Source organism: Panulirus ornatus, chromosome 45 (assembly GCF_036320965.1).
Source record: "Panulirus ornatus isolate Po-2019 chromosome 45, ASM3632096v1, whole genome shotgun sequence".
NCBI classification, from domain to species: Eukaryota; Metazoa; Arthropoda; class Malacostraca; order Decapoda; family Palinuridae; genus Panulirus; species Panulirus ornatus.
In genome coordinates this window covers 9,079,115-9,104,601 of record NC_092268.1, presented here as the reverse complement: position 1 = coordinate 9,104,601, position 25,487 = coordinate 9,079,115, and the positions used below count along the sequence as shown (strand labels likewise).

Genomic DNA, 25,487 nt, shown 5'->3' with positions numbered 1-25,487 from the left:
ACCTCCTGCCTCTTTCTTTTATACATCTCCCACTCAATTGCAATTTTTCCCTGCAAAAATCGTCCAAATGCCTCTCTCTTCTCTTTCACCAATAATCTTACTTCTTCATCCTACCACTCACTACCCTTTCTAATCAACCCACCTCCCACGCTTCTCATGCCACAAGCATCTTTTGCGCAATCCATCACAGATTCCCTAAATACATCCCATTCCTCCCCCACTCCCCTTACTTCCATTGTTCTCACCTTTTTCCATTCTGAACTCAGTCTCTCCTGGTACTTCCTCACACACGTCTCCTTCCCAAGCTCACTTACTCTCACCACCCTCTTCACCCCAACATTCACTCTTCTTTTCTGAAAACCCATACAAATCTTCACCTTAGCCTCCACAAGATAATGATCAGACATCCCTCCAGTTGCACCTCGCAGCACACTTTTATGGTTAGAAAATATTAGGAAATAGTGGAACATTCCTCCAGAAAAATTAGGAGGTTCCTTATCCCGTTCCTATGCCCAACTAGATCAAAACAAGACCATTATGTAGCAGAAAACCTACCACTAGTTAGCACTCCAGAGATCGTTCCTGCTATGGGACTTCCACGGGTGGTGAAGACATCCACTTCCATGTAGTTTGCACGCCAACTTTCCTATACATTCTGATCTACACCATCTAGTAGGAACTCCCGGGTTATGCTGTCTAGCGAGTGGCCATTCACCTGCAAAGTGAAATGCTTAACCAAAAGCAACCAGATACTATTGATTATATTCCTTTACCTTTCCAACTGGAGGGATGTCTGATCATTATCTTGTGGAGGCTAAGGTGAAGATTTGTATGGGTTTTCAGAAGAGAAGAGTGAATGTTGGGGTGAAGAGGGTGGTGAGAGTAAGTGAGCTTGGGAAGGAGACTTGTGTGAGGAAGTACCAGGAGAGACTGAGTACAGAATGGAAAAAGGTGAGAACAATGGAAGTAAGGGGAGTGGGGGAGGAATGGGATGTATTTAGGGAATCAGTGATGGATTGTGCAAAAGATGCTTGTGGCATGAGAAGAGTGGGAGGTGGGTTGATTAGAAAGGGTTGTGAGTGGTGGGATGAAGAAGTAAGATTATTAGTGAAAGAGAAGAGAGAGGCATTTGGACGATTTTTGCAGGGAAAAAATGCAATTGAGTGGGAGATCTATAAAAGAAAGAGACAGGAGGTCAAGAGAAAGGTGCAAGAGGTGAAAAAGACGGCAAATGAGAGTTGGGGTGAGAGAGTATCATTAAATTTTAGGGAGAATAAAAAGATGTTCTGGAAGGAGGTAAATAAAGTGCGTAAGACAAGGAAGCAAATGGGAACTTCAGTGAAGGGCGCAAATGGGGAGGTGATAACAAGTGGTGGTGATGTGAGAAGGAGATGGAGTGAGTATTTTGAAGGTTTGTTGAATGTGTCTGATGATAGAGTGGCAGATATAGGGTGTTTTGGTCAAGGTGGTGTGCAAAGAGAGAGGGTTAGGGAAAATGATTTGGTAAACAGAGAAGAGGTAGTAAAAGCCTTGCAGAAGATGAAAGCCAGCAAGGCAGCAGGTTTGGATGGTATTGCAGTGGAATTTATTAAAAAAGGGGGTGACTGTATTGTTGACTGGTTGGTAAGGTTATTTAATGTATGTATGACTCATGGTGAGGTGCCTGAGGATTGGCGGAATGCGTGCATAGTGCCATTGTACAAAGGCAAAGGGGATAAGAGTGAGTGCTCAAATTACAGAGGCATAAGTTTGTTGAGTATTCCTGGTAAATTATATGGGAGGGTATTGATTGAGAGGGTGAAGGCATGTACAGAGCATCAGATTGGGGAATAGCAGTGTGGTTTCAGAAGTGGTAGAGGATGTGTGGATCAGGTGTTTGCTTTGAAGAATGTATGTGAGAAATAGAAAAGCAAATGGATTTGTATGTAGCATTTATGGATCTGGAGAAGGCATATGATAAGAGTTGATAGAGATTCTCTGTGGAAGGTATTAAGAATATATGGTGTGGGAGGCAAGTTGTTAGAAGCAGTGAAAAGTTTTTATCGAGGATGTAAGGCATGTGTACGTGTAGGAAGAGAGGAAAGTGATTGGTTCTCAGTGAATGTAGGTTTGCGGCAGGGGTGTGTGATGTCTCCATGGTTGTTTAATTTGGTTATGGATGGGGTTTTTAGGGAGGTGAATGCAAGAGTTTTGGAAAGAGGGGCAAGTATGAAGTCTGTTGTGGATGAGAGAGCTTGGGAAATGAGTCAGTTGTTGTTCGCTGATGATATAGCCCTGGTTGCTGATTCATGTGAGAAACTGCAGAAGCTGGTGACTGAGTTTGGTAAAGTGTGTGAAAGAAGAAAGTTAAAAGTAAATGTGAATAAGAGCAAGGTTATTAGGTACAGTAGGGTTGAGGGTCAAGTCAATTGGGAGGTAAGTTTGAATGGAGAAAAATTGGAGGAAGTAAAGTGTTTTAGATATCTGGGAGTGGATCTGGCAGCAGATGGAACCATGGAAGCGGAAGTGAATCATAGGGTGGGGGAGGGGGTGAAAATCCTGGGAGCCTTGAAGAATGTGTGGAAGTCGAGAACATTATCTCGGAAAGCAAAAATGGGTATGTTTGAAGGAATAGTGGTTCCAACAATGTTGTATGGTTGCGAGGCGTGGGCTATGGATAGAGTTGTGCGCAGGAGGGTGGGTGTGCTGGAAATGAGATGTTTGAGGACAATGTGTGGTGTGAGTTGGTTTGATCGAGTAACTAATGTAAGGGTAAGAGAGATGTGTGGAAATAAAAAGTGTGGTTGAGAGAGCAGAAGAGGGTGTTTTGAAATGGTTTGGTCACATGGAGAGAATGAGTGAGGAAAGATTGACCAAGAGGATAATGTGTCAGAGGTGGAGGGAACGAGGAGAAGTGGGAGACCAAATTGGAGGTGGAAAGATGGAGTAAAAAAGATTTTTGAGTGATTGGGGCCTGAGCATGCAGGAGGGTGAAAGGCGTGCAAGGAATAAAGTGAATTGGAACGATGTGGTATACCGGGGCTGATGTGCTGTCAGTGGATTGAACCAGGGCATGTGAAGTGTCTGGGGTAAACCATGGAAAGTTCTGTGGGGCCTGTATGTGGAAAGGGAGCTGTGGTTTCAGTGCATTATTACATGACAGCTAGAGACTGAGTGTGAACCAATGGGGCCTTTGTTGTCTTTCCTAGCACTACTTCACACACGAGGGGGGAGGGGGTTGTTATTACATGTGTGGTGAGGTGGCGATGGAAATGAATAAAGGCAGACAGTATGAAGTATGTACACGTGTATATATGTATATGTCTGTGTGTGTATATACATGTATACGTTGGGATGTAGAGGTATGTATATTTGCGTGTGTGGACGTGTATGTATATACATATGTATGTGGGTGGGTTGGGCCATTCTTTCGTCTGTTTCTTTGCGCTACCTCGCTAATGCAAGAGACAGCGACAAAGCAAAATAATAATAATATAATATATATAAACATTCATTAAACATGTCAATTTTGGCACTTGTCACCACAAACGTTAACTTAGGTCAAATTTCAAAAGCTCATCTTCATTCAATACAAATATTTTACCTAATTTTACATCACAAACCAAATCTTGACCCATATTTTACACAGCCCTCACTAATATCATCCATCACTCGGATCTTTCACAACAATTAACACTTCCATATACTTTCTCCATCTGTTAATACTCTCAAAAACACACCACAATACCACTGAAAATCACTTCCTCTACACATCTAAATTAATTACTGATAATAAATCTTATTAAACATGTCAATTTTGGCAATTGTCACCACAAACGTTAACTTAGGTCAAATTTCAAAAGCTCATCTTCATTCAATACAAATATTTTACCTAATTTTACATCATAAACCAAATCTTGACCGATATTTTACACAGCCCTCACTAATATCACCCATCACTCGGATCTTTCACAACAATTAACACTTTCATATACTTTCTCCATCTGTTAATACTCTCAAAAACACACCACAATACCACTGAAAATCACTTCCTCTATACATCTAAATTAATTACTGATAATAAATCTTATGCGCAACATTATCATCTTAAAAAGACCCACTTCCAGTACTTAATACATTTTTGACATCATTCACTAATTCAACATAATATTACCAATGTAATACACCTACTATACAACTAATAAGCTATTATACATTTTTTACATCAACTTATGTAATACACCTACAATATAACTAACAAAAAGCTATTATACATTTTTCACATTAACTTCGAAACCAATTAACCGCAATACATCACCCTACCTCCCTAACACTCAACACAATTAACTTTTTGAGTACTATATAAATTAGAGAAATGTTAAGCAACAGAGCAACCAATGAACAACTTTTATCCTACTGTATTTCAACATTTATACAACTAGATCCTATCACCTTCCTCACTACAAATATGTACATTTCCTACATACAGCCTCTGACCTACATATTACCCTATTACATACCACAAACTCAATCAAAATAAAAAAAAAACAATTAAAAAACAATTATTCCATTATAAATATTTCCCATGATGGAAATTCCACCTTTAAATATATAACTCGACTCAAAGTGCTCATTACTCGTTGAAGATCAAGGAAAACGTAACCCCAAACACCTTCCCCACAAGAAATATGTACATTTCCTACATACAGCTTCTGGCCTACATATTACCATCTCACATGCCACAAACTGGCTATTAAAAGAACAATACATTTAAAAACCAATTATTACATCACCTGCAACATGCACATGATGGAAATTCCACCATTAAATATATAACTCGACTTAAAGTGTTCATTACTCGTTGAAGATCTGGGAAAACGTAACCCCCATAACGCACACAACTCACTCCTGACCCATTGCCTTCTAAAAACAAAACACAAATACACCAAACGCCACAACCCTTATCTATTTTCACAACAATAAAATGTAAAATACATAAATAGAACCATTTTCTCCCGACGCCGAAGCCACAACAATCCACCATTTGCCTCCCGATCACTACCATCCCCCAAACCCCATCCACTTTACCCTCTGCCCTACGCTCTATTATAACCGTAACCTATTAAATAACACTAATTATACTCAATAACAACTCATACTCATTACAACGTCATTTTTTCTTACCTCTAAGCACTTAATTACCATCCGAAAACACAAGATTTTCCAGGAGACGCCAGTAGTGTCTGGGTATTGTCCTCCAACTTGGTTCACGCCGTGACGTCATTAAAGAAAATGGAAACCTTCCCAGAGAAAACTGTGTTCTTATAGCGCTAACTCAACTATAATAGATATATCGTTTTTATTGTCGCAAATGGCTGATAGATGGGTATTTTTTTTTTTAATGTTTCATCTAAGTTACTGTAATCCGTAGTAACTACAAATGTTGAAAACTTAGTTATCATAGTATATAATAGCCTAGCATAATTTAGGAGAACAAGTAAATAGATGATAAAGATGATAATAGCTTAGCATAGCTTATGAGAAGTAAATAAGTGATATTAAAGGTGATAATAGCCTAGCATAGCTTATGAGAACAAGTAAATAAGTGATAATAAAGGTGATAATAGCCTAGCATAGCTTATGAGAAGTAAATACGTGATAAAGATGATAATAGCCTAACATAGCTTATGAGATCAAATAAATAGGGGATAAAAATGATGATAATAGCCTAGCATAGCTTATGAGAACAAGTAAATAGGTGATAATAAAGATGATAATAGCCTAGCATAGCTTATGAGAAGAAGCAAAGAGGTGATAATAAAGATGATAATAGCCTAGCATCGTGACTGTGAGTCACACGAACCCTCGTGGGTTCGAATCCTATTTCGTACCCAGCTCGGCTATTATTTCTCTCTTTCCTTTATTACTGGTTGATGAATGAGGTATGTGGCTTAAGGTAGTTAAGGCACCGGCTTGGGGGGGGGGGGACATCTAGAGAGAGAGAGAGAGAGAGAGAGAGAGAGAGAGAGAGAGAGAATGTTTATGGCATTTATTTGCCTTCAGAAGAAAAAAAAAATGGGGCATTGATAAAGACAGTGATTTAAACATTAAATGGAAGTGTGATGGAAATGGCGAGGCAGCTTAGGATATTAAACCACCAGAATAATATGAAGAAACAAATGTAGGTAATTAAGAACAGACGGACCGACTTAAAAAAACCATAGTAATATATATATATATATATATATATATATATATATATATATAATAAGAAGATATAAACGTAAATATTTATATATAAATTTTTATGGTCAACTTTCCCGAGATAGTTGGTGCGGCGGCCGCCAGGTGGCTCTGCTGTCGATGTAAACATGGGATTTAAATTTGGTCAGCTTCACCGCTCTGTGTACAGTGAGTATTTTACCACCTCTCTGATTTATTTATTGTATTCCTACAGCACCAGGGTTGTATATGAAGGCTTGTAGTATTGTATTATAGGGACAAGACATAAGAGAGAGAGCCACAGCTTAGAAGTGAGCCGTTGAATGTTCGACCTTCCTTGCTGACTACTGTATTATTTATGCAGTTGTTTTCTTGTATAAATACAGCCTGTAGGGGTATGGTTAACACACCTTGGCACGTTTTAAGCAGGTAATTAAGTGGTAGAATATATGCAAATCAGGGTAATGGCGAAGGTTGCTGAAGGTCAGGCCCACGTCACCCAGGCCCAGTGTGGTGGAGGGCCACCGGACGTATATATATGTCATTATGGACCAATTAAGTACAAAGACGACAGATATAATTAATTTATTCTTCTGTTATATCCTGAGTTGGGCTTAGGAGGGGGGGTCTCTGCAGAACAGACACCCTCCCCCCCTTACCCCCGACCTAACTGAGGGTCAGTTGAAGGTAATTTATTTCCACACTGGGGGGACCCCCCCGGGAGGACACCCCCCAAGGGAAATGGCCACTTATGTTCTTTTGTGACATATAATTCGTTGTCATTTCAGAAACACGGCATTCTATCCGGGAAAGTCTTTGGGGGTTAAGATAAAACATGATACGGGTATACACGTAAATGAAGTCTTTGGATGCGTTACACATGACAGCTAGAGAATGGATGCGAATGATTGAGGGCTTTTCTTTGTCTTTTCCCTGTGCTAGCTTGCATACATGGAAATTGGTATACAAGTCTGAAAGGAAAAGAAATCTTTGGTCTTAACGTAAGTTTTTTGAGGTTTTTCTTGGTTCATTTGATTTCATCAAGTATTTCACACTTGCCTTTATATCTGAGATGCACCGCCCTTTCTGAAATGTTGAGAGTGATCAAGCCTCTAAGACCTTTATTATCTTTCAGGTTGCTGAATGCATTGTGGCATCTGGCAACTTTCAGTCACCATGGAAACAACGTTGGTGAAATCTTAAAGACACCGAGTTTAAAGAATTAGATGTCAAAGCTGACAGCAAAACTTGGATAGAGTCAGGAGCTGCATCAAAAGAGGTAAAGTATCAATATGTTTACTCAAATATAGATATTAAAAAAAGAAATGGAGAAGAGCATCGAAGGTAATAGCTTTTATACGGTGCTTGAATTAGGAGAATAGTTAGGGTGAACTTTGAAGATACCCTGCCATCTTTAGACACTTCAGTATTTATAAAGATGCAAGTTTGTTTATTTGCAAGAGATGCAAGTTTGTCTATTCATAAGAGATGCAAGTTTGTGTACTTTTAAAAGATGCAAATTTGTTTGCTTCCAAAAGTGTCCCAAGCAAGGTTCATTTAACAACACAGTATACAGTACTTTTTCTCTCTTAATGACTCGCTTGCAAAGTGACTCTCTTAGAGAATTACGATTATACATAGTGCCAGACTTGTGCTTTGAGGCCAGGAGATTTAATTGCAATATTAAGATGTAGGCATTTAGTATATTATGTAACACCATTGCATGAATTTCTAAAAAAAAATTTTGATTTGTAATATGATAGGTAAAAATTATACTTTTATGCATTTGAATAAGTCCTGTTTTGATTCTGGCGAATATCATGATACTTTTTTTTCTGGAAACCAAACTTTTTTAAACTGTACCATTGTTTGCAGCTGTCACTTTGTTTTTAGTGCCTGTAGTGAAAGCTTTGCGGAAGATGAAAGCTGGCAAGGCGGCGGGTTTTGATGGTATTGCTGTGGAATTTATTAAAAAAAGGGGGTGACTGTGTTGTTGACTGGTTGTTAAGGATATTCACTGTATGTATGGTTCATGGTGAAGTGCCTGAGGATTGATGGAATGCATGCATAGTGCCATTGTAGAAAGGCAAAGGGGATAAAGGTGAGTGTTCAAATTACAGAGGTATAAGTTTGTTGAGTATTCCTAGGAAATTATATGGGAGGGTATTGATTGAGAAGGTGAAAGCATGTACAGAGCATCAGATTGGGGAAGAGTAGTACGGTTTCAGAAGTGATAGAGGATGTGTGGATCAGGTGTTTGCTTTGTAGAATGTGTGAGAAATACTTAGAAAAACAGATGGATTTGTACGTAACATTTCTGGATCTGGAGAAGGCATATGATAGAGTTAACAGAGATGCTCTTTGGAAGGTATTAAGAGTATGGTGTGGGAAGTAAGTTGCTGGAAGCAGTGAAAGTTTTTATCGAGGATGTAAGGCATGTGTACAAGTAGGAAGAGAGGAAAGTGATTGAATTTCAGTGAATGTCAGTTTGCGGCAAGAATGCTCGATGTCTCCATGGTTGTTTAATTTGTATATGGATGGGTTTGTTAGCGAGGTGAATGCAAGAGTTTTAGAGAGAGGGGCAAGTATGCAGTCTGTTGTAGATGAGAGGGCTTGGGAAGTGAGTCAGTTGTTGTTTGCTGATGATACAGCGTTGGTGGCGGTTTCAGGTGAGAAACTGCAGAAGCTGGTGACTGAGTTTGGTAAAGTGTGTGAAAGAAGAAAGCTGAGAGTAAATGTGAATAAGAGCAAGGTTATTAGGTTCAGTAGGGTTGAGGGACAAGTCCATTGGGAGGTAAGTTTGAATGGAGAAAAACTGGAAGAAGTGAAGTGTTTTAGGTATCTGGGAGTGGATTTGGCAGTGAATATAACCATGGAAGTGGAAGTGAGTCACAGGGTAGGGAAGGGGGCAAAGGTTCTGGTAGCGTTGAAGAATGTGTGGAAGGTGAGAACATTATCTCAGAGAGCAAAAATGGTTATGTTTGAAGGAATAATGATTCCAACAATGTTATATGGTTGTGAGGCATGGGCTATAGATAGGGGTGTGCCAAAGAGGGCGGAGGTGCTGGAAATGAGATGTTTGAGGACAATATGTGGTGTGAGGTGGTTTGATCAAGTAAGTAGTGAAAGGGTGGGAGAGATGTGTGGTAATAGAAAGAGTGTGGTTGAGAGAGCAGAGGAGGGTGTATTGAAATAGTTTGGTCACATGGAGAGAATGAGTGAGGAAAGATTGACAAAGAGGATATGTGTGTCAGAGGTGGAGGGAACAAAGTGAAGTGGGAGACCAACTTGGAGGTGGAAGGATGGAGTGAAAAAATTTTGAGTGATCGGGGCTTGAACAGGGTGAAGGGCATGCAAGGAATAGAGTGAATTGGAACGATTGGCTGATGTTCCTGCAACTTTTTATTATTGCTCTTATGTTTCCTTATATAATTTCCTTGAATGTGTATAGTGTTTCCGAAGTGCATTTGAATTTAGGGGTCCATTAATAGTAACCACTAATCTTCTGCATGTTGTAGAAGGTGACAAAGAGGAACAGGAACGTGGTACAGAAATCCTCTCCTGCTGTAATATTATTTTCCAAAAGAAGGAATAGAAAAAGAGTTAGTTGAGGGTTTTTTCCATTGTTTTTCTAAGACTTTGTCATCTGTTCTAAGCACAACCTTGCTCAGGCTGGAAATGGTGGACAGCTATGAGAAAAATTTTTTTATATAATTTTTTTTTTTTTTTTTTTTTTTTTTTTTTTTTATACTTTGTCGCTGTCTCCCGCGTTTGCGAGGTAGCGCAAGGAAACAGACGAAAGAAATGGCCCAACCCCCCCCCCATACACATGTACATACACACGTCCAGACACGCAAATATACATACCTACACAGCTTTCCATGGTTTACCCCAGACGCTTCACATGCCTTGCTTCAATCCACTGACAGCACGTCAACCCCTGTATACCACATGACTCCAATTCACTCTATTTCTTGCCCTCCTTTCACCCTCCTGCATGTTCAGGCCCCGATCACACAAAATCTTTTTCACTCCATCTTTCCACCTCCAATTTGGTCTCCCTCTTCTCCTCGTTCCCTCCACCTCCGACACATATATCCTCTTGGTCAATCTCTCCTCACTCATTCTCTCCATGTGCCCAAACCATTTCAAAACACCCTCTTCTGCTCTCTCGACCACGCTCTTTTTATTTCCACACATCTCTCTCACCCTTACGTTACTTACTCGATCAAACCACCTCACACCACACATTGTCCTCAAACATCTCATTTCCAGCACATCCATCCTCCTGCGCACAACTCTATCCATAGCCCACGCCTCGCAACCATACAGCATTGTTGGAACCACTATTCCCTCAAACATACCCATTTTTGCTTTCCGAGATAATGTTCTCGACTTCCACACATTTTTCAAGGCTCCCAAAATTTTCGCCCCCTCCCCCACCCTATGATCCACTTCCGCTTCCATGGTTCCATCCGCTGACAGATCCACTCCCAGATATCTAAAACACTTCACTTCCTCCAGTTTTTCTCCATTCAAACTCACCTCCCAATTGACTTGACCCTCACCCTACTGTACCTAATAACCTTGCTCTTATTCACATTTACTCTCAACTTTCTTCTTCCACACACTTTACCAAACTCAGTCACCAGCTTCTGCAGTTTCTCACATGAATCAGCCACCAGCGCTGTATCATCAGCGAAACAACAATTGACTCACTTCCCAAAGCTCTCTCATCCCCAACAGACTTCATACTTGCCCCTCTTTCCAGGACTCTTGCATTTACCTCCTTTACAACCCCATCCATAAACAAATTAAACAACCATGGAGACATCACACACCCCTGCCGCAAACCTACATTCACTGAGAACCAATCACTTTCCTCTCTTCCTACACGTACACATGCCTTACATCCTCGATAAAAACTTTTCACTGCTTCTAACAACTTGCCTCCCACACCATATATTCTTAATACCTTCCACAGAGCATCTCTATCAACTCTATCATATGCCTTCTCCAGATCCATAAATGCTACATACAAATCCATTTGCTTTTCTAAGTATTTCTCACATACATTCTTCAAAGCAAACACCTGATCCACACATCCTCTACCACTTCTGAAACCGCACTGCTCTTCCCCAATCTGATGCTCTGTACATGCCTTCACCCTCTCAATCAATACCCTCCCATATAATTTACCAGGAATACTCAACAAACTTATACCTCTGTAATTTGAGCACTCACTCTTATCCCCTTTGCCTTTGTACAATGGCACTATGCACGCATTCCGCCAATCCTCAGGCACCTCACCATGAGTCATACATACATTAAATAACCTTACCAACCAGTCAACAATACAGCCACCCCCTTTCTTAATAAATTCCACTGCAATACCATCCAAACCTGCTGCCTTGCCGGCTTTCATCTTCCGCAAAGCTTTTACTACCTCTTCTCTGTTTATCAAATCATTTTCCCCAACCCTCTCACTTTGCACACCACCTCGACCAAAACACCCTATATCTGCCACTCTGTCATCAGACACATTCAACAAACCTTCAAAATACTCATTCCATCTCCTTCTCACATCACCGCTACTTGTTATCACCTCCCCATTTACGCCCTTCACTGAAGTTCCCATTTGCTCCCTTGTCTTACGCACCCTATTTACCTCCTTCCAGAACATCTTTTTATTCTCCCTAAAATTTACTGATAGTCTCTCACCCCAACTCTCATTTGCCCTTTTTTTCACCTCTTGCACCTTTCTCTTGACCTCCTGTCTCTTTCTTTTATACTTCTCCCACTCAATTGCATTTTTTCCCTGCAAAAATCGTCCAAATGCCTCTCTCTTCTCTTTCACTAATACTCTTACTTCTTCATCCCACCACTCACTTACCCTTTCTAAACAGCCCACCTCCCACTCTTCTCATGCCACAAGCATCTTTTGCGCAATCCATCACTGATTCCCTAAATACATCCCATTCCTCCCCGACTCCCCTTACTTCCATTGTTCTCACCTTTTTCCATTCTGTACACAGTCTCTCCTGGTACTTCCCCACACAGGTCTCCTTCCCAAGCTCACTTACTCTCACCACCTTCTTCACCCCAACATTCACTCCTCTTTTCTGAAAACCCATACCAATCTTCACCTTAGCCTCCACAAGATAATGATCAGACATCCCTCCAGTTGCACCTCTCAGCACATTAACATCCAAAAGTCTCTCTTTCGCACGCCTGTCAATTAACACGTAATCCAATAACGCTCTCTGGCCATCTCTCCTACTTACATAAGTATACTTATGTATATCTCGCTTTTTAAACCAGGTATTCCCAATCATCAGTCCTTTTTCAGCACATAAATCTACAAGCTCTTCACCATTTCCATTTACAACACTGAACACCCCATGCATACCAATTATTCCCTCAACTGCCACATTACTCACCTTTGCATTCAAATCACCCATCACTATAACCCGGTCTCGTGCATCAAAACCGCTAACACACTCATTCAGCTGCTCCCAAAACACTTGCCTCTCATGATCTTTCTTCTCATGCCCAGGTGCATATGCACCAATAATCACCCACCTCTCTCCATCAACTTTCAATTTTACCCATATTAATCGAGAATTTACTTTTTATATAATATTAGAGGAATACATTTCCATACAATGACACTTATCTTGAATTTTTAGATGTAGTTGATTTTTTGTGATTTCTTGTTTACATTGTTTTTGTATATCATAACCCTCTTATTTTTCAGTACAGTAACGGGACATACAGAGAATGCGTGTATCATGAGAATGGACACTGATCCTGGTGATGTGAAAATGGCTGCAGCAGCAGCTGCTGGCCGTAGGTTTGTTACCCCTGGGTGTTAAAAAGTTTTACTCTGCATGCCCTATTATTAACTATTCCTGCAATAGATTTCTCACATACTGCTTCATAACACTTTAGCTTGGGTTTACAGGGTGTGTTTCCCTTTTGATTTTGTCTCGTATAATCTCATTCTTGCGTACCGATTCATAACACTTTAGCTTGGGTTCATGGGGTGATGTGTTTCCCTTTTGATTTTGTCTTGTATAATCTCATTTTCTCTTTAAGGTTTCACTTTACATTTTCATCCCAGAAACATTGTTTACTTTTTCTGTTTCCCATTGTATATATTTTATTGAATTGAATGATATATGTTGATTTACAGTTTCCTGATTTACTCACGAATATATTTAATGGAAAAGGGGAGGACCTAGAAGAAATGAAGTGATTTTGGTACCTGGGAGTAGATGTGACGATGAATGGAACCACGAGGCTGAAGTGAGTCGTGGAGTGGAAGGAGTTAAGGTTGCAGTTGCATTAAGGGGTATGTGGAAGGAAAGGTCTTTGAGGGCAAAGATAGGTATGTTTAAAGATGTGCAATGCCCCAGTTAAGTGATTTTTCACATTACAATGTTTAAGAATTATGTTATGCACTTACATAATGATAAGTAAGCCCTCAAATTTGTAATGGGTTTGGAAAGAATTCTGCTGTCCGTACTTGATCGTCATATCCTGCATTTAGTGAGGTAGCACCAGGAACAGATGAAGAAAGGCCACATCCGCTTATATCCATTCTCTAGCTGTCATGTGTAATGCACCAAAACCACCATTCCCTGTCCACAGCCAGGCCCTACAGCAGTTTCCATGCTTTGTCCCCAATGCTTCAAATGCCCTGGTTCAGTCTGTTGACATTACGTCAACCCCAGTATATGATTTTAATACACCTTATGAAATATTTTTTGTAATATGAAATTTCCAAGCTTTTTGGTCATTCATCTTCTAATGAAGTCAAAGCAAAATGATTGTTGATTCACACCCCACCTACAGGCAAAATTCCTCTGTTTGTATCAGACCCACTGGTGTCAGCTCATTAACAAGAATGAGTTACATCATGGAGTCACCTTCATCTTGCATTGTTATGGTTTATCCAGCCTCGAAAGTAAATTTCACCATCACCATTTCAACATATCTGCCAAAAGGTACAGGATGTGGGGATGTTCTTCCTTTTGTGAAACTAGAGGTACCTGTGAGGGTGGTGATGACCCAGAACTCATAGCTGAAGCCAAGTTCATGGGTTATGCTCACTTAGCTGTGACCTTTATAAAGAAAAGTAAAGGTCTTTATCTTGCAATAATAGCTAAATGAATGTGTAGTTAAAGGAGCAGCCTGATGAAAAAGATGAAAATTAATAAGTGTTTGGATCGAAGGTAAGAATTAGAAGGTACATACCTGTGACTGATTATTGGGAAGGCCAATTCGTTTTGATGACCTGAAAAGTGAAATCAGAAGTAGACTTTGGTGTTCGTAAGATGTAGTTTGAAGAGGTTCAAAAAGCATCATGGTTTCCATAATGTCTCCTGGGAGGCTGTTAGTGCAGATCCTGAAGCAAAAAAATTGTACATTACCTGGAATATTTAAAGAAAATTATTGAGCATATAAGTTACACTCCTTGATAAGTGTTTAATGTTGATGAAACCATCAGTGAATGTGCCCAGGTGTTCTTTAGAGCCCTTACAGATGCTTCCAGGAGACCAAAAGGGGCATTTGCTGCAGCCAACATTGGACATTTTTATCTTTACCTGGGGTGACGTATACATGCCCAGTATCCCATCCCAGCTTATCCCTCCTGCTAACCCTCACTCCACTAAATTTTAGTCTCCTTGCACCACATTTTCTTGTAAGTCTTCATTAAATGTTGTCCTATGGGAGAATTTGCTATTTAGATCTTAAAGTTTCTCCTTGTATATTCCATATTCAAAAGTCGTAAACAGAGAACATGCATTGGAACATAATTTCTTTCTTTGATGGGTTTCCGTATGTCATATGATGACAGACTGGTGAGTAGTAGGATTTCTAGGAATATAACACCATCAGGAAGTGAGACTTACGTGTCTTGTAATTCCAACTGTCTGTAGATGTGTCAGTGGCCTTGACTGCAAAAGAATGAAGAGGATGGGCTAGCTGGAAATGAAATGCCTGAGGACAGTATGTATCGTAAGGCAGGTTGATTGTATGAGAAATGACATTGTATGAGTTTAAGTGGTGAGCATAATTTGATTGAGAGGGCAGACCAGGATGTCGGAAAATGATTTAGGCATGTTGAGAGGACGAACAAAGAGAGACTAACAGAGGAACTGCATGGCAGATATAGAATAATTAAGGGGGTGTATCAACATTCCTGTGAGGTGGTTTGATCGAATAAGTAATAATAGGGTAAGAGAGATGTGTAGTAATAAAAAGAGTGTGGTTGAGAGAGCAGAAGAGGGTGTTTTGAAATGGTTTGGTCACATGGAGAGAATGAGTGAGGAAAGATTGACCAAGAGGATATATGTGTCAGAGGTGGAGGGAACGAGAAGTGGGAGACCAAATTGGAGGTGGATAGATGGAGTGAAAAAGATGTTGAGTGATCGGTGCATGAACATGGAGGAGGGTGAAAGACATGCAAGGAATAGAGTGAATTGGAATGATGTGGTATACCGGGATCGACATGCTGTCAATGGATTGAACCAGGGCATGTGAAGCGTCTGGGGTAAACCATGGAAAGTTCTGTGGGGCCTGAGAGAGCTGTGGTTTTGGTGCATTATTACATGACAGCTAGAGACTGAGTGTGAGCGAATGTGGCCTTTGTTGTCTTTTCCTAGCGCTACCTTGCGCACATGAGGGGGGAGGGGGTTGTAATTTCATGTGTGGCGAGGTGGCGATGGGAATGAATAAAGGCAGACAGTATGAATTATGTACATGTGTATATATGTACATGTCTGTGTGTGTATATATATGTATACGTTGAGATGTATAGGTATGTATATTTGCGTGTGTGGACGTGTATGTATATACATGTGTATGTGAGTGGGTTGGGCCATTCTTTCATCTGTTTCATTGCGCTACCTCGCTGATGCGGGAGACAGCGACAAAGCAAAATAGAAATAAATAATCAACATTCCTATGTATACCTTTGAAAAGATTTTGCCTGAGGTTGGGCTTGTGCATAGCACTCAATGCACATCCTGCTTGTGCTGTTATACTGTTTTCCTCAGCCATTGCACCTTTTATAATCTACAATCTTTGACTGATATGGTACTTTACAGAATCATTTGTCTAATATTCTTTTGAAGGTTTTGGTGCTTACTGGTAAGATGTTGCCTGTTTCGCAAAGGGAAACATTGAATGGCCTTTCCAGCTTTCTTTCGGGGCATTCATGTATTTTTTTCACAGATTTTCTTTAGCTTGTGCTCTCAAAAGTCGACTACTTTTCACAATTTTGAATAAATTCAACAATGTAAATTATGAAGATCTTTTTGAAATACAAGAGAATTCAGTTTCAAGAACATATGGAATAAAACTCAAAGCTAAGAGATGCAATATGTGAGTAAAAGTTTCTGCAAATTGATGTGTTGGTAATGCAAAGTCCATAGATATCTTCAAAAGCTGATTAGACAAATTTTTCCAAAGTTGAGATATGTAATGAATGAACACAGACAGGGAAAACAGTCATGCATATTCTATATATATCTCTGATGCCTGTTCCTACCTCGAACTCCCTCAAGGGTGTGGCCACGGCCATAGTTTCCACGACTTGTGAAGCAGACATGCATAGTAATTCCTTTTACTCATTTCATATCCTAAGAATATATTGTGGTGCAGCAGAGGGGTGGGAGAGGGCAGTAAAAAAAATTTTTAGCTGGATTCTCTTAACATTCTATTCCGTTAAAGTTCATGCAGGCTTCAACAAAGCTTGGTTTTTCACTTCCATTCAGTTTTTTGCTAGTTGTTGTTGCTGGAGGGTAGGGAAAGAGCCTTCTTACTGTTCTATTCTTACCTCATGTAATTAGAATAGGACTTGAGAGATCCATTTTCAAAATAGATCATCTAGATATGGGCCAACAGATGCTTCGTTGTCTGTCATGTGCTCCAGTAACTCTTGTAGCAACGACCATTTCCTGCAGACATTGTGAGTGAAAGCAGCTCAAGGATTGGCTGATTCACTGTCTCCCTTTTTCCATCCTCAGACTGTGGAACTATTTACCTTTTGCAGTTCCTATGACTTGTCTCTCATGAGTTGAAGAATGGGTACAGTGCTCTCCTTCAAGATTCATGGTCATTTTGTGGATACAAGTGTCTTTTATTTTGATAAAGTGGGGATGCACCTGTATCCTGTGATGAGGCAGTCCTTTCTGTTGCATGTGTTACTCCTTAATAAGATAGGTGTCATTCAGATGCCTACTTTTTTTGGTAACTTTATGACTGGTATTTTTACACATTTTGTAATTGTTTGTGGTCGTGAAATTGTAGATGGGCACCTCATCTACTTGTTTCAACTTTCCAGGTTACGAACACGACCTTCCAAGATAAACTGTTATGCAGACTGTGATGTCATCGAGGAGGATGGAAAAGCATGTAAAAGGAAACGGACAAAGAATCGTGGATGTAAGAGGAAGGCAGAAGTAAACATAGAAAGTTTGTATCGTCAAGAGAATATGAAAGAGGTTTCCTCAACCCCACTGGAAACTATCTATGAGTCACCTCGATGTGGCCGAGGTCAAGGCATGAAGGGGAAAAGTAGAAAAGAGGATGAAATGACTAGCTTGAGTGATATGTGTGATCTGAATCTGCCTGTGATGACTAAAAGAAAAATTAAGCGCCTTTGTCTTTTCACCAGTCACTATTATCCTTCTAAGCAGAAGACCCTTTTACGCAGGGAACGAGCTCGTTTGATGGAGCTTAAGGGAGTGAATATCCCAGATGGAGCAACCATATCCTTTGAGGATGTTGATGCGGTTCTATCCTGCCTATCAAATGAAGACCAAGATGAAAACAACCAGAATGTCATGAACAACAGTTCTTTGAGTGTGAATAAGTCAGGGTTTTACGTAGGGAATGTTATCAGACCGGACATTCAGGATGAGGTTACTGTTGATGATATTATTCAGAATATGGGTGACCTAAAGATGAATACATCAAAGGGAAGCTTAGGAATCCACTCAGCAGTGGATGACACAGTAATATCTCCAATGTTGATAGATGAACTTATTCCATCATTCCCATTTACTGATGAGCTAATTGAATCTTCTTCCCAGAATTCTCGAAAAAAGAAGTCGCGAAGACGATCTGGGAGATTGTCTAGATGTCTTTTACCACCAGTGGTGAAAATATCTGGAAACAATTCAAGTGGGACATATCAGATATGTGAGCAACCATGTGCTCCTGAGGAGTTTACCTCATTAGACAATTCCATTGCCACAACTACATTACCTGGAGAAGAGTTACAGAATTCTTTAAGACATGAAAAATGTGAGTCCCCTACAGTTATGGAAGAATTTTCAGGTATTTCAAACCCAGAACGAAAAAAGCCACCAGCAAAGAAGACATTACAAGTTACTGTTAGACGGAAGAGTGTAAACAAAAGAAAGAAAAAAGATGAAAATATTAATAATCAGGTCGATGAACTCAGAACGGTAGCAGAAAATAATGCAGGACAAATGAGACCCTCAAATGAACAAGTGAATGGGTCAGAGAGTGAGATTAGAATGAGGAAGAAAAGACCCAGTAAGTCAGGTGTTGAGAGTGATATGAAAAAAAGGAAAGATTTTAAACCTGATAACTCTAGTGAGATAGGTGCTAAAGAGCCAGGTGAGTTAGAGATGAATGTCAAATCAAAAAGATGTAAAAAGCAAGAGAAAGGTAATAAAGGAGAGAAGCGGAGGGTTTCTGGGATTATACGACCTTTGTACTCAACTATGGTTGAGCTACAGAGCCCAGATTCACCTAAACCTGATGAATTGAAGAAATCCTCTTTTGAGTTTAACAATGTTGTAAAAGATTCTGTAAACACAGCAGAACAGAAATCGTATTGTCTAGATACCACAGTTATTCAAGAAGGTGCTTTGACTTTTTCCCCCCCTACAACAAGTACATCAGACATTAATGTGTGTCATCATTCCCCTACTTCACCTTCTTCCCAAATGGCTGCCCTCAACCTTTACTCCGATAAGTCTCCTGTGGTCTCTGTAAATAGCTGTCAGTCACCCCTTATACACTTGAAGAAAAATAAGAAGAATGGCCGTAGAAGGTCAGCACGATTAAGTACAGGGTCTGCAGCCGGTGAAAGATTGGTAGGCAGATCTTCATGGGGTTTAGGTTCATACTGGTCTTCTTGGTCGCCATCTACCTGCATAACTGAAAATGTCGGCACTGTCGACAGTACTGATGTTGAAGGTGGATATACTTCCATGCAGCCCTCAGAATTATTAGTGCATGAACTACAGTTAATTGATAAATCCAACACAGAAAGAGGACAGAAGGAGGGGGTAATTAGTGGTCATTGTAGACAGCGTTTAGGATTCATTTCTCAGCAAGACTTGATTGCAGTAGCTGATAAGAAATCTAAAGCTACTGATATGAAGAGCACTTATGATTCAAGCAATAATACAGCCGGCACAACTTCTGATGGGGATCCATTATTACTTAGTGAATCAGATTCTGGTATTACACAGGGTTCACAGCCTGATATAAAAGGTGACAGTATTTGCAATGTAAAAGAGTGTGATAACCACCTGTCCTCTGCATTGGCACATAATGCCAGAAACATTGGTTTTACCCTTCAAGATACACATAGTGCCAAGACAGGAGAGGAGCGTGAACAATTTATCCAGGCAAAATCTGTTTGGACTAGAGAACGAGAAGCAAGATACTAACATATCTACTTTGACCGTGAAAAATCTGCATGGTGCAGATAAAAGAAATGAAATATTGATATAGTGGATTGTTCCAGACCAGATATCTGCATTTCACAGGATTTTCAAAAGATTATTGTGGACCACAATATCCCCTCACAGTTCTTTTATTTTCAGTAATCCTCCACAGCATTTGTAGACAGTTCCTGGATATATATCTAATCACGTTTTACTGGCAGCAACTTGGTGACCATTGTTTATTCAGGCTTACTGGTTATGTCTACTATTTCCAGTTGTGTTTCTGGATCACAGGGTAACTAAATCATCATCAGTACTTTAGTGATGAGTACCAATACACATAGCTCAGCTCATCATTCATCAGCCGGTATGAGTGGCACTGGTGGATGTTTTTCAGAAACTCATAATTGTGATGACATTGCTTGGAGTTCGTCCATTATAAGTGGAATATTTGAAAATGGGACAGTAAATCGACAGGGGAAATTTACCAGATCAAGGACATCATTGCTGTCGGCCTAATCACATGTGATCAGCTACATGGGCCCCAGTCTTGGGGTCTAGGTCTCCCAAGTCCTCGTCTCTAGCTCTTAGTGCAAGGAACCAAGTTGAAGACCACTGGTGAGTTAATGTAGATAGTGTATATAAAGATTATTTATAACATCCACACCTGATTTATGAACAAGACAAGACATATCAAATCTAATTTCTTGGTAAAATTTTTTTAGTTGTGAGGTTAAAACAAATTCAACTGCACAGATGTTACTTTTGTTTATTCATTCCGTAGTTTTAACTTTTTGACTTCTTTTTGTTGTATAATATTAAACTATGTGATTATATATAATGTTATTCATACCCCAGCAAAAAGTGTACAGATAACATATTTAATATTTTGCCTTTTCTTGCATTCATAGCAAGGTTATGTATTTATAATCTTCGTGTTATGAAACTTCCATTTTTTACACCCGAGATGCATCAGATACTTTTCATAGAGCCTGTATACAAGAAATGGGTCAAAAGCATCAACTTTTAAGAACATTATGAAACTGGTGGACACAAGAAAACAAATTAGGTAGTGAAGGAACAAGCTAACTCAACGAATATGGATAAAACGTATTTAAACTTAAAGAATCACAAACAGCTCAGTTTTGACTCACAAAACAGGTAATTGTGTCATTTTTGTTCAGTACATACTGTATATTTCATATCTTCATGTTTTATATGCATTTATTTTGGACTTTATTGATTAATCTAGGACAAATGCATCTGTATACCCTCTTCGAATTTCATTGTTAGTCTTTATTTTTCATCATTAAGTATTTGTTCACAGTATTTCTTGGCATTACATGAATCTGTAGATCATCCATGGACTATTCATCTCTAACTACATCTTCCTTTTTCTCCTGATTTTTGATAGTGCTGCCACAAGTTTTCATATACTCTCTCAGTGTGTTCATTCAAGCTCAACATACTGTAGTGTCATTAACATGTTCTGTGTAATTATACCGTTACTCTTCACAACTTTCTGGTATCTTCATTCTTTACCACAGAATAATTTAAGAATTTAAGTAGTGGGCTTCACAGCCTCATGTGTCAAAAGTCCAGCAGGCATCTTAAAAACAGTTGCTTAAAAATTCTTCACGTTCCTTTGGCTGGAAATTGAGTACAGCATTTGCCATTAGTGTACAGAACAAAACTCAAGAGAAATGAATTTGCTTCATTAAGTATAAACAAGGATGCAAGATGAAAGAAAAGAGGGAAACAGTTATGAAGAAAAGTGGAATTTAGTTATCTTAAATATATCGTAGTTTGATATTGTAAAGTATATCATTATGTAGCCAGCACTCTTGGTGTAACCAAAGTAAATTCATGTGAGTAGAGAACTTTGGTTCCATGTTAGTGTATCAGATGGCAACTTATTGAATGCATTTTTAGCATTTTTCTCATTAGCAGTACTACATCAAATACGTCTTCAAAGTTTGACTTCAAATGTGGAAGTCTGGCCTTGGATGGGAAAATTTATTGTAAAGTGTGTCAACAAATATTGTAAAAGTTGCCCGAGTGATCATAGGTAAAAGCAAGACTTAAGGCTTGATTTTATTTGATTACTCTTAGACCCCTAACAAATGTCATGATTTAGAAATCTACAATTGCATTACTTCATTTTCTTTTACTTGAGTTGGACAGTCCATCCGGCTTATCACTACATCAGTACAGATTTTCTGTCTATTTCCTATGAGTGTAAGTGAAAAATGTGGGCCTCCACTCTAATTTGAGCACATCTTACTTTTTCATTGCACAAGTTGATTTGTCACAAGACTACGTGTCCAGTTAAACTGCATGCAGAGTGATTTGTTCATGTGATTTTGAACAGCAATTCTTTTAGCTCCTTCGCCTAAGTACCTCCCACTCAATTTTTTCACTAAATTCATCTCTTCTGTGATCTCTCTACCTCTCCTTGTATTTTAAGCCATACTGTCGTAATTGTGGTATCTTAGAAATTCATCAGTTTTATTTGTGATCGCCTATCCTTTTTTATATAAAATATTTACCATTCATTATGACTAAATTGAGACTTTAATAATGGATTGGCTTAAACCTGAAGAATATGTATCTATGTTTCATTTCAGAATTTCCCACTACCTTTATTTGTTTTCGAATGGGAAATCCATTTTTTCATCATTTATTGTCTACATTGAACGTTGATTCCTAGTAGGAGGACTGCTTTGTTTTAAGGTTTTAGCTAGATGTTAAAGCTGTTGAAAGTTAAAATGTGTCTCTATACACGGTCTATCAAGAGCAATTACAAGGATTAATACTGTAAATGTTCCTTTGCCTCAGCAATAGAATCAGATAACATCTGAAAGGCATCACATATCTAAATTGTATTGCTCGAGTGTTATGCCCTAGGATGTTGGTGTCCTTTTATTGGTTATTTGGATTAATTTTGAATTTGTCAGCCACATTAGTGGTATTACCTAAGATTTATGATGAACATTACTTCCATGTTGGTGAATCAGTTCATCGCATCTTTAGCTCCCATCATTCCTGAAATACCAAAGTTTTGTTAAATGGAAAGGTCTCAGAAATTGTTGTTTGCCATACAGAGACAGTATAATTTTGAAAGATATGCTTATCGTGATACTTGTGATGAAAGTTTTCCTTTAGCCCTGTCTCTTATTATTCTCGTACGAGGTCGCTTAGATTTTCTTGGATGGCTCACTGACCCCAGCAAATTTCAGGTGGCAGGTGGCTCATGGATTTATCCAAGAGCTTTCTGATGTTGGTGTCAGGTGTGGGATTGATTTGCATACCCTCATTTATATTCCATTGGTGTCAAATAAAGCTATTATTTGAACTCTGGATACTTAGTAAGATTTTTTCTTGGATTCAAAATTAGATTCTCTTTCGTACAGATTTGCTTTCAGGGACATTTTGCCAATTCATCTGGTTTACATCACCAAGTCATTCATCATTTGAGATAGCTTCTTAGTTTGGATGTGTATCTTTTCCTTCCACTTTTCCGGTTGTCTGTAGTTGCAGCCAATGTCCAGGGAAGTATATAACCAATACCTACCCGCCTGGGTATTGGGAGTGTTAGTGATGGCTTCGTAGTGAACCAGTACTTGAGTGGTTGTCAAGTTGCACTCCTCTGACCCAAGTAGCAGTCTTTTCTTTCTGCTCACCCGCAGATGGACTACTGGCATTCTTTCCAAACATATAATCTTGCCTTGTCATACATAACACTTAATGCTTAATTAATTCACGCAGCTCATTCTTTGTGACTCGCCTCACACAGCTCATTCTTCGAAACTAGATTTCCCTACAGTGAGCAAAGTGAGAAGAGCAGTAGATAGAGGTAATAGGTAGGAACATTTAGGCAGTTGCATTAGGTAGAAACAGGTAGAAGTATTAGGTAGGAGTCTCTGCAAACACTGCACTAGAGTTGCCCTCTACCAGTGGCTTGTTGAGTGTGAGGTACTAAAGACTAAGAAACGGGACTCGAGTTCACTGGTTATGGAGGCTTTGTTGCCATGGTCACCCACTTGAGGGAGTTCCAGCTGGGAATAAGCATCAGAGATTTTTTTTATTTACCTTTGTCGCTGTCTCCTGCATTAGCGAGGTAGCGCAAGGAAACAAAGGAAAGAATGGCCCAACCCACCCACATACACATGTATATACATATAGATAGATAATAACCAAATCTTCTCATTGGATACCTTTAGTTTTCGTTTTTTTTCTTGACTATTGTTAAAGTTATTTCTTAATTTTTGTAGTTATTCTGTTGAACTTATTGTAAAAGCTTACGCATTTTGCTTGTTGCACATGTGCTAGTAGTTTGGTCCAAATTTTTGGAAATTGTATATGCCACCAAGGTAAGTTGTCTGCTTCTGATGCTGCATTGTAAAGGTAGCAAATAGGTACGAAAGAATTAAGTGGTACTGTAATTCTCCTATGTAGTTTTTGTTATGCTTTGTTGAATTGTTATCCAAGTCAGCAAATTTTTAAAGAAATCTCAAAGTATAGATTACTAGTCAAGCCATCCCTTTCAGTGCTATTTTTTGAAAATGCAACTTGAGTGGATCCTAAAGGTGACAGAGGGAAATTCTTGAAGCTAAGGATGAATGAAAAACAATTTTTAAGTATTGTTTATTGATAAATTTACATATTTTTCTCTTAAGTGGTAACAGTAATAATATAGATGATTGTGAGACATTTACATTTAAATGAATGGAAAAATGTAAATGTGTCTGAACTGAAAATATAGGTGTCAGTTAAATAACTAAAATTCAGAGTATCTTTATTCATTTACTGTGAGGTTACAAACTTGTCTTCTAAAATATATACTTTGATCAGACAAAAGCTATTTTCACAAAGACAAAAGCTTAATACTGACAATCCTGAAGTACAGTACTGACCTAAAAACAAGCATGAAAATTGCATACTTGTCAAAACTCTACGGGTAAAATCAAAAGGACTGGGTCACTTAAGATATACAGGCAAAGTTGTAATACTTCATTAGATAACTTTTGGCACCATTGGGATTGAATGAAGTTAACGAGAATTGGAGCAGTGAGGGAAATGTTTTAATCAACCTTCTTTTGTGTGTTATGTAATGAATACACAACTGCTTCCATGAATCTGGAATGTCAAAATTTGTTACTCTGTGGAAAATCTTTTTTCAGACAAAATGTACACTAAAGTAAACTTTGAGACTTTAACGTAAACCTGATTTTCCAGTTAAATGAGATATGTAACTTTGTAGAGGCTCCAGATATCTGTGAAAGCTGCGTTTGGAATATAATTGTGGATGAATTACCTTAACATTTCTATGCGTTATCCCTGTAATCTAATGGGGAAAGTTTTACACAAAAACATTTCCCTTTCTATGCTTTACTGTACATGTATATACAATATGTACATTTTTTCTTTTAAAATGCTGTACAGCTGCCCGTAGGTTTTGCAGTTCTTCTTGAATTTAACTCGGGAGCAAAAAGGTACTGTTACTTTGTTGTACGTGGACTGTGGTGTATGTTACTTCATTTCGGGGTCAAGTATGTAATTTTCCTC

General features: G+C 39.0%; 1 protein-coding gene across 6 annotated transcripts; it reads left to right on the top strand.

The window, feature by feature from the left end:
- The first annotated feature begins 6,321 nt into the window (after positions 1–6,321).
- On the top strand, positions 6,322–25,241 carry tant (tantalus). 6 transcript variants are annotated; one of them, XM_071688230.1, is made up of 5 exons: positions 6,322–6,390; positions 7,337–7,480; positions 12,964–13,054; positions 13,434–13,555; positions 17,555–25,241. In XM_071688230.1, the coding sequence occupies exon 5, from the start codon at positions 17,706–17,708 to the stop codon at positions 19,920–19,922; it is 2,217 nt and encodes a 738-aa protein (XP_071544331.1). In that variant the 5' UTR covers positions 6,322–6,390; positions 7,337–7,480; positions 12,964–13,054; positions 13,434–13,555; positions 17,555–17,705; the 3' UTR covers positions 19,923–25,241. The 6 variants fall into 6 exon arrangements, with proteins under 6 accessions (XP_071544331.1, XP_071544329.1, XP_071544328.1 ...); XM_071688228.1 differs by having other exon boundaries at positions 12,959–13,054; XM_071688227.1 differs by having other exon boundaries at positions 12,959–13,054; positions 13,397–13,555.
- The last annotated feature ends 246 nt before the right edge of the window (positions 25,242–25,487 follow it).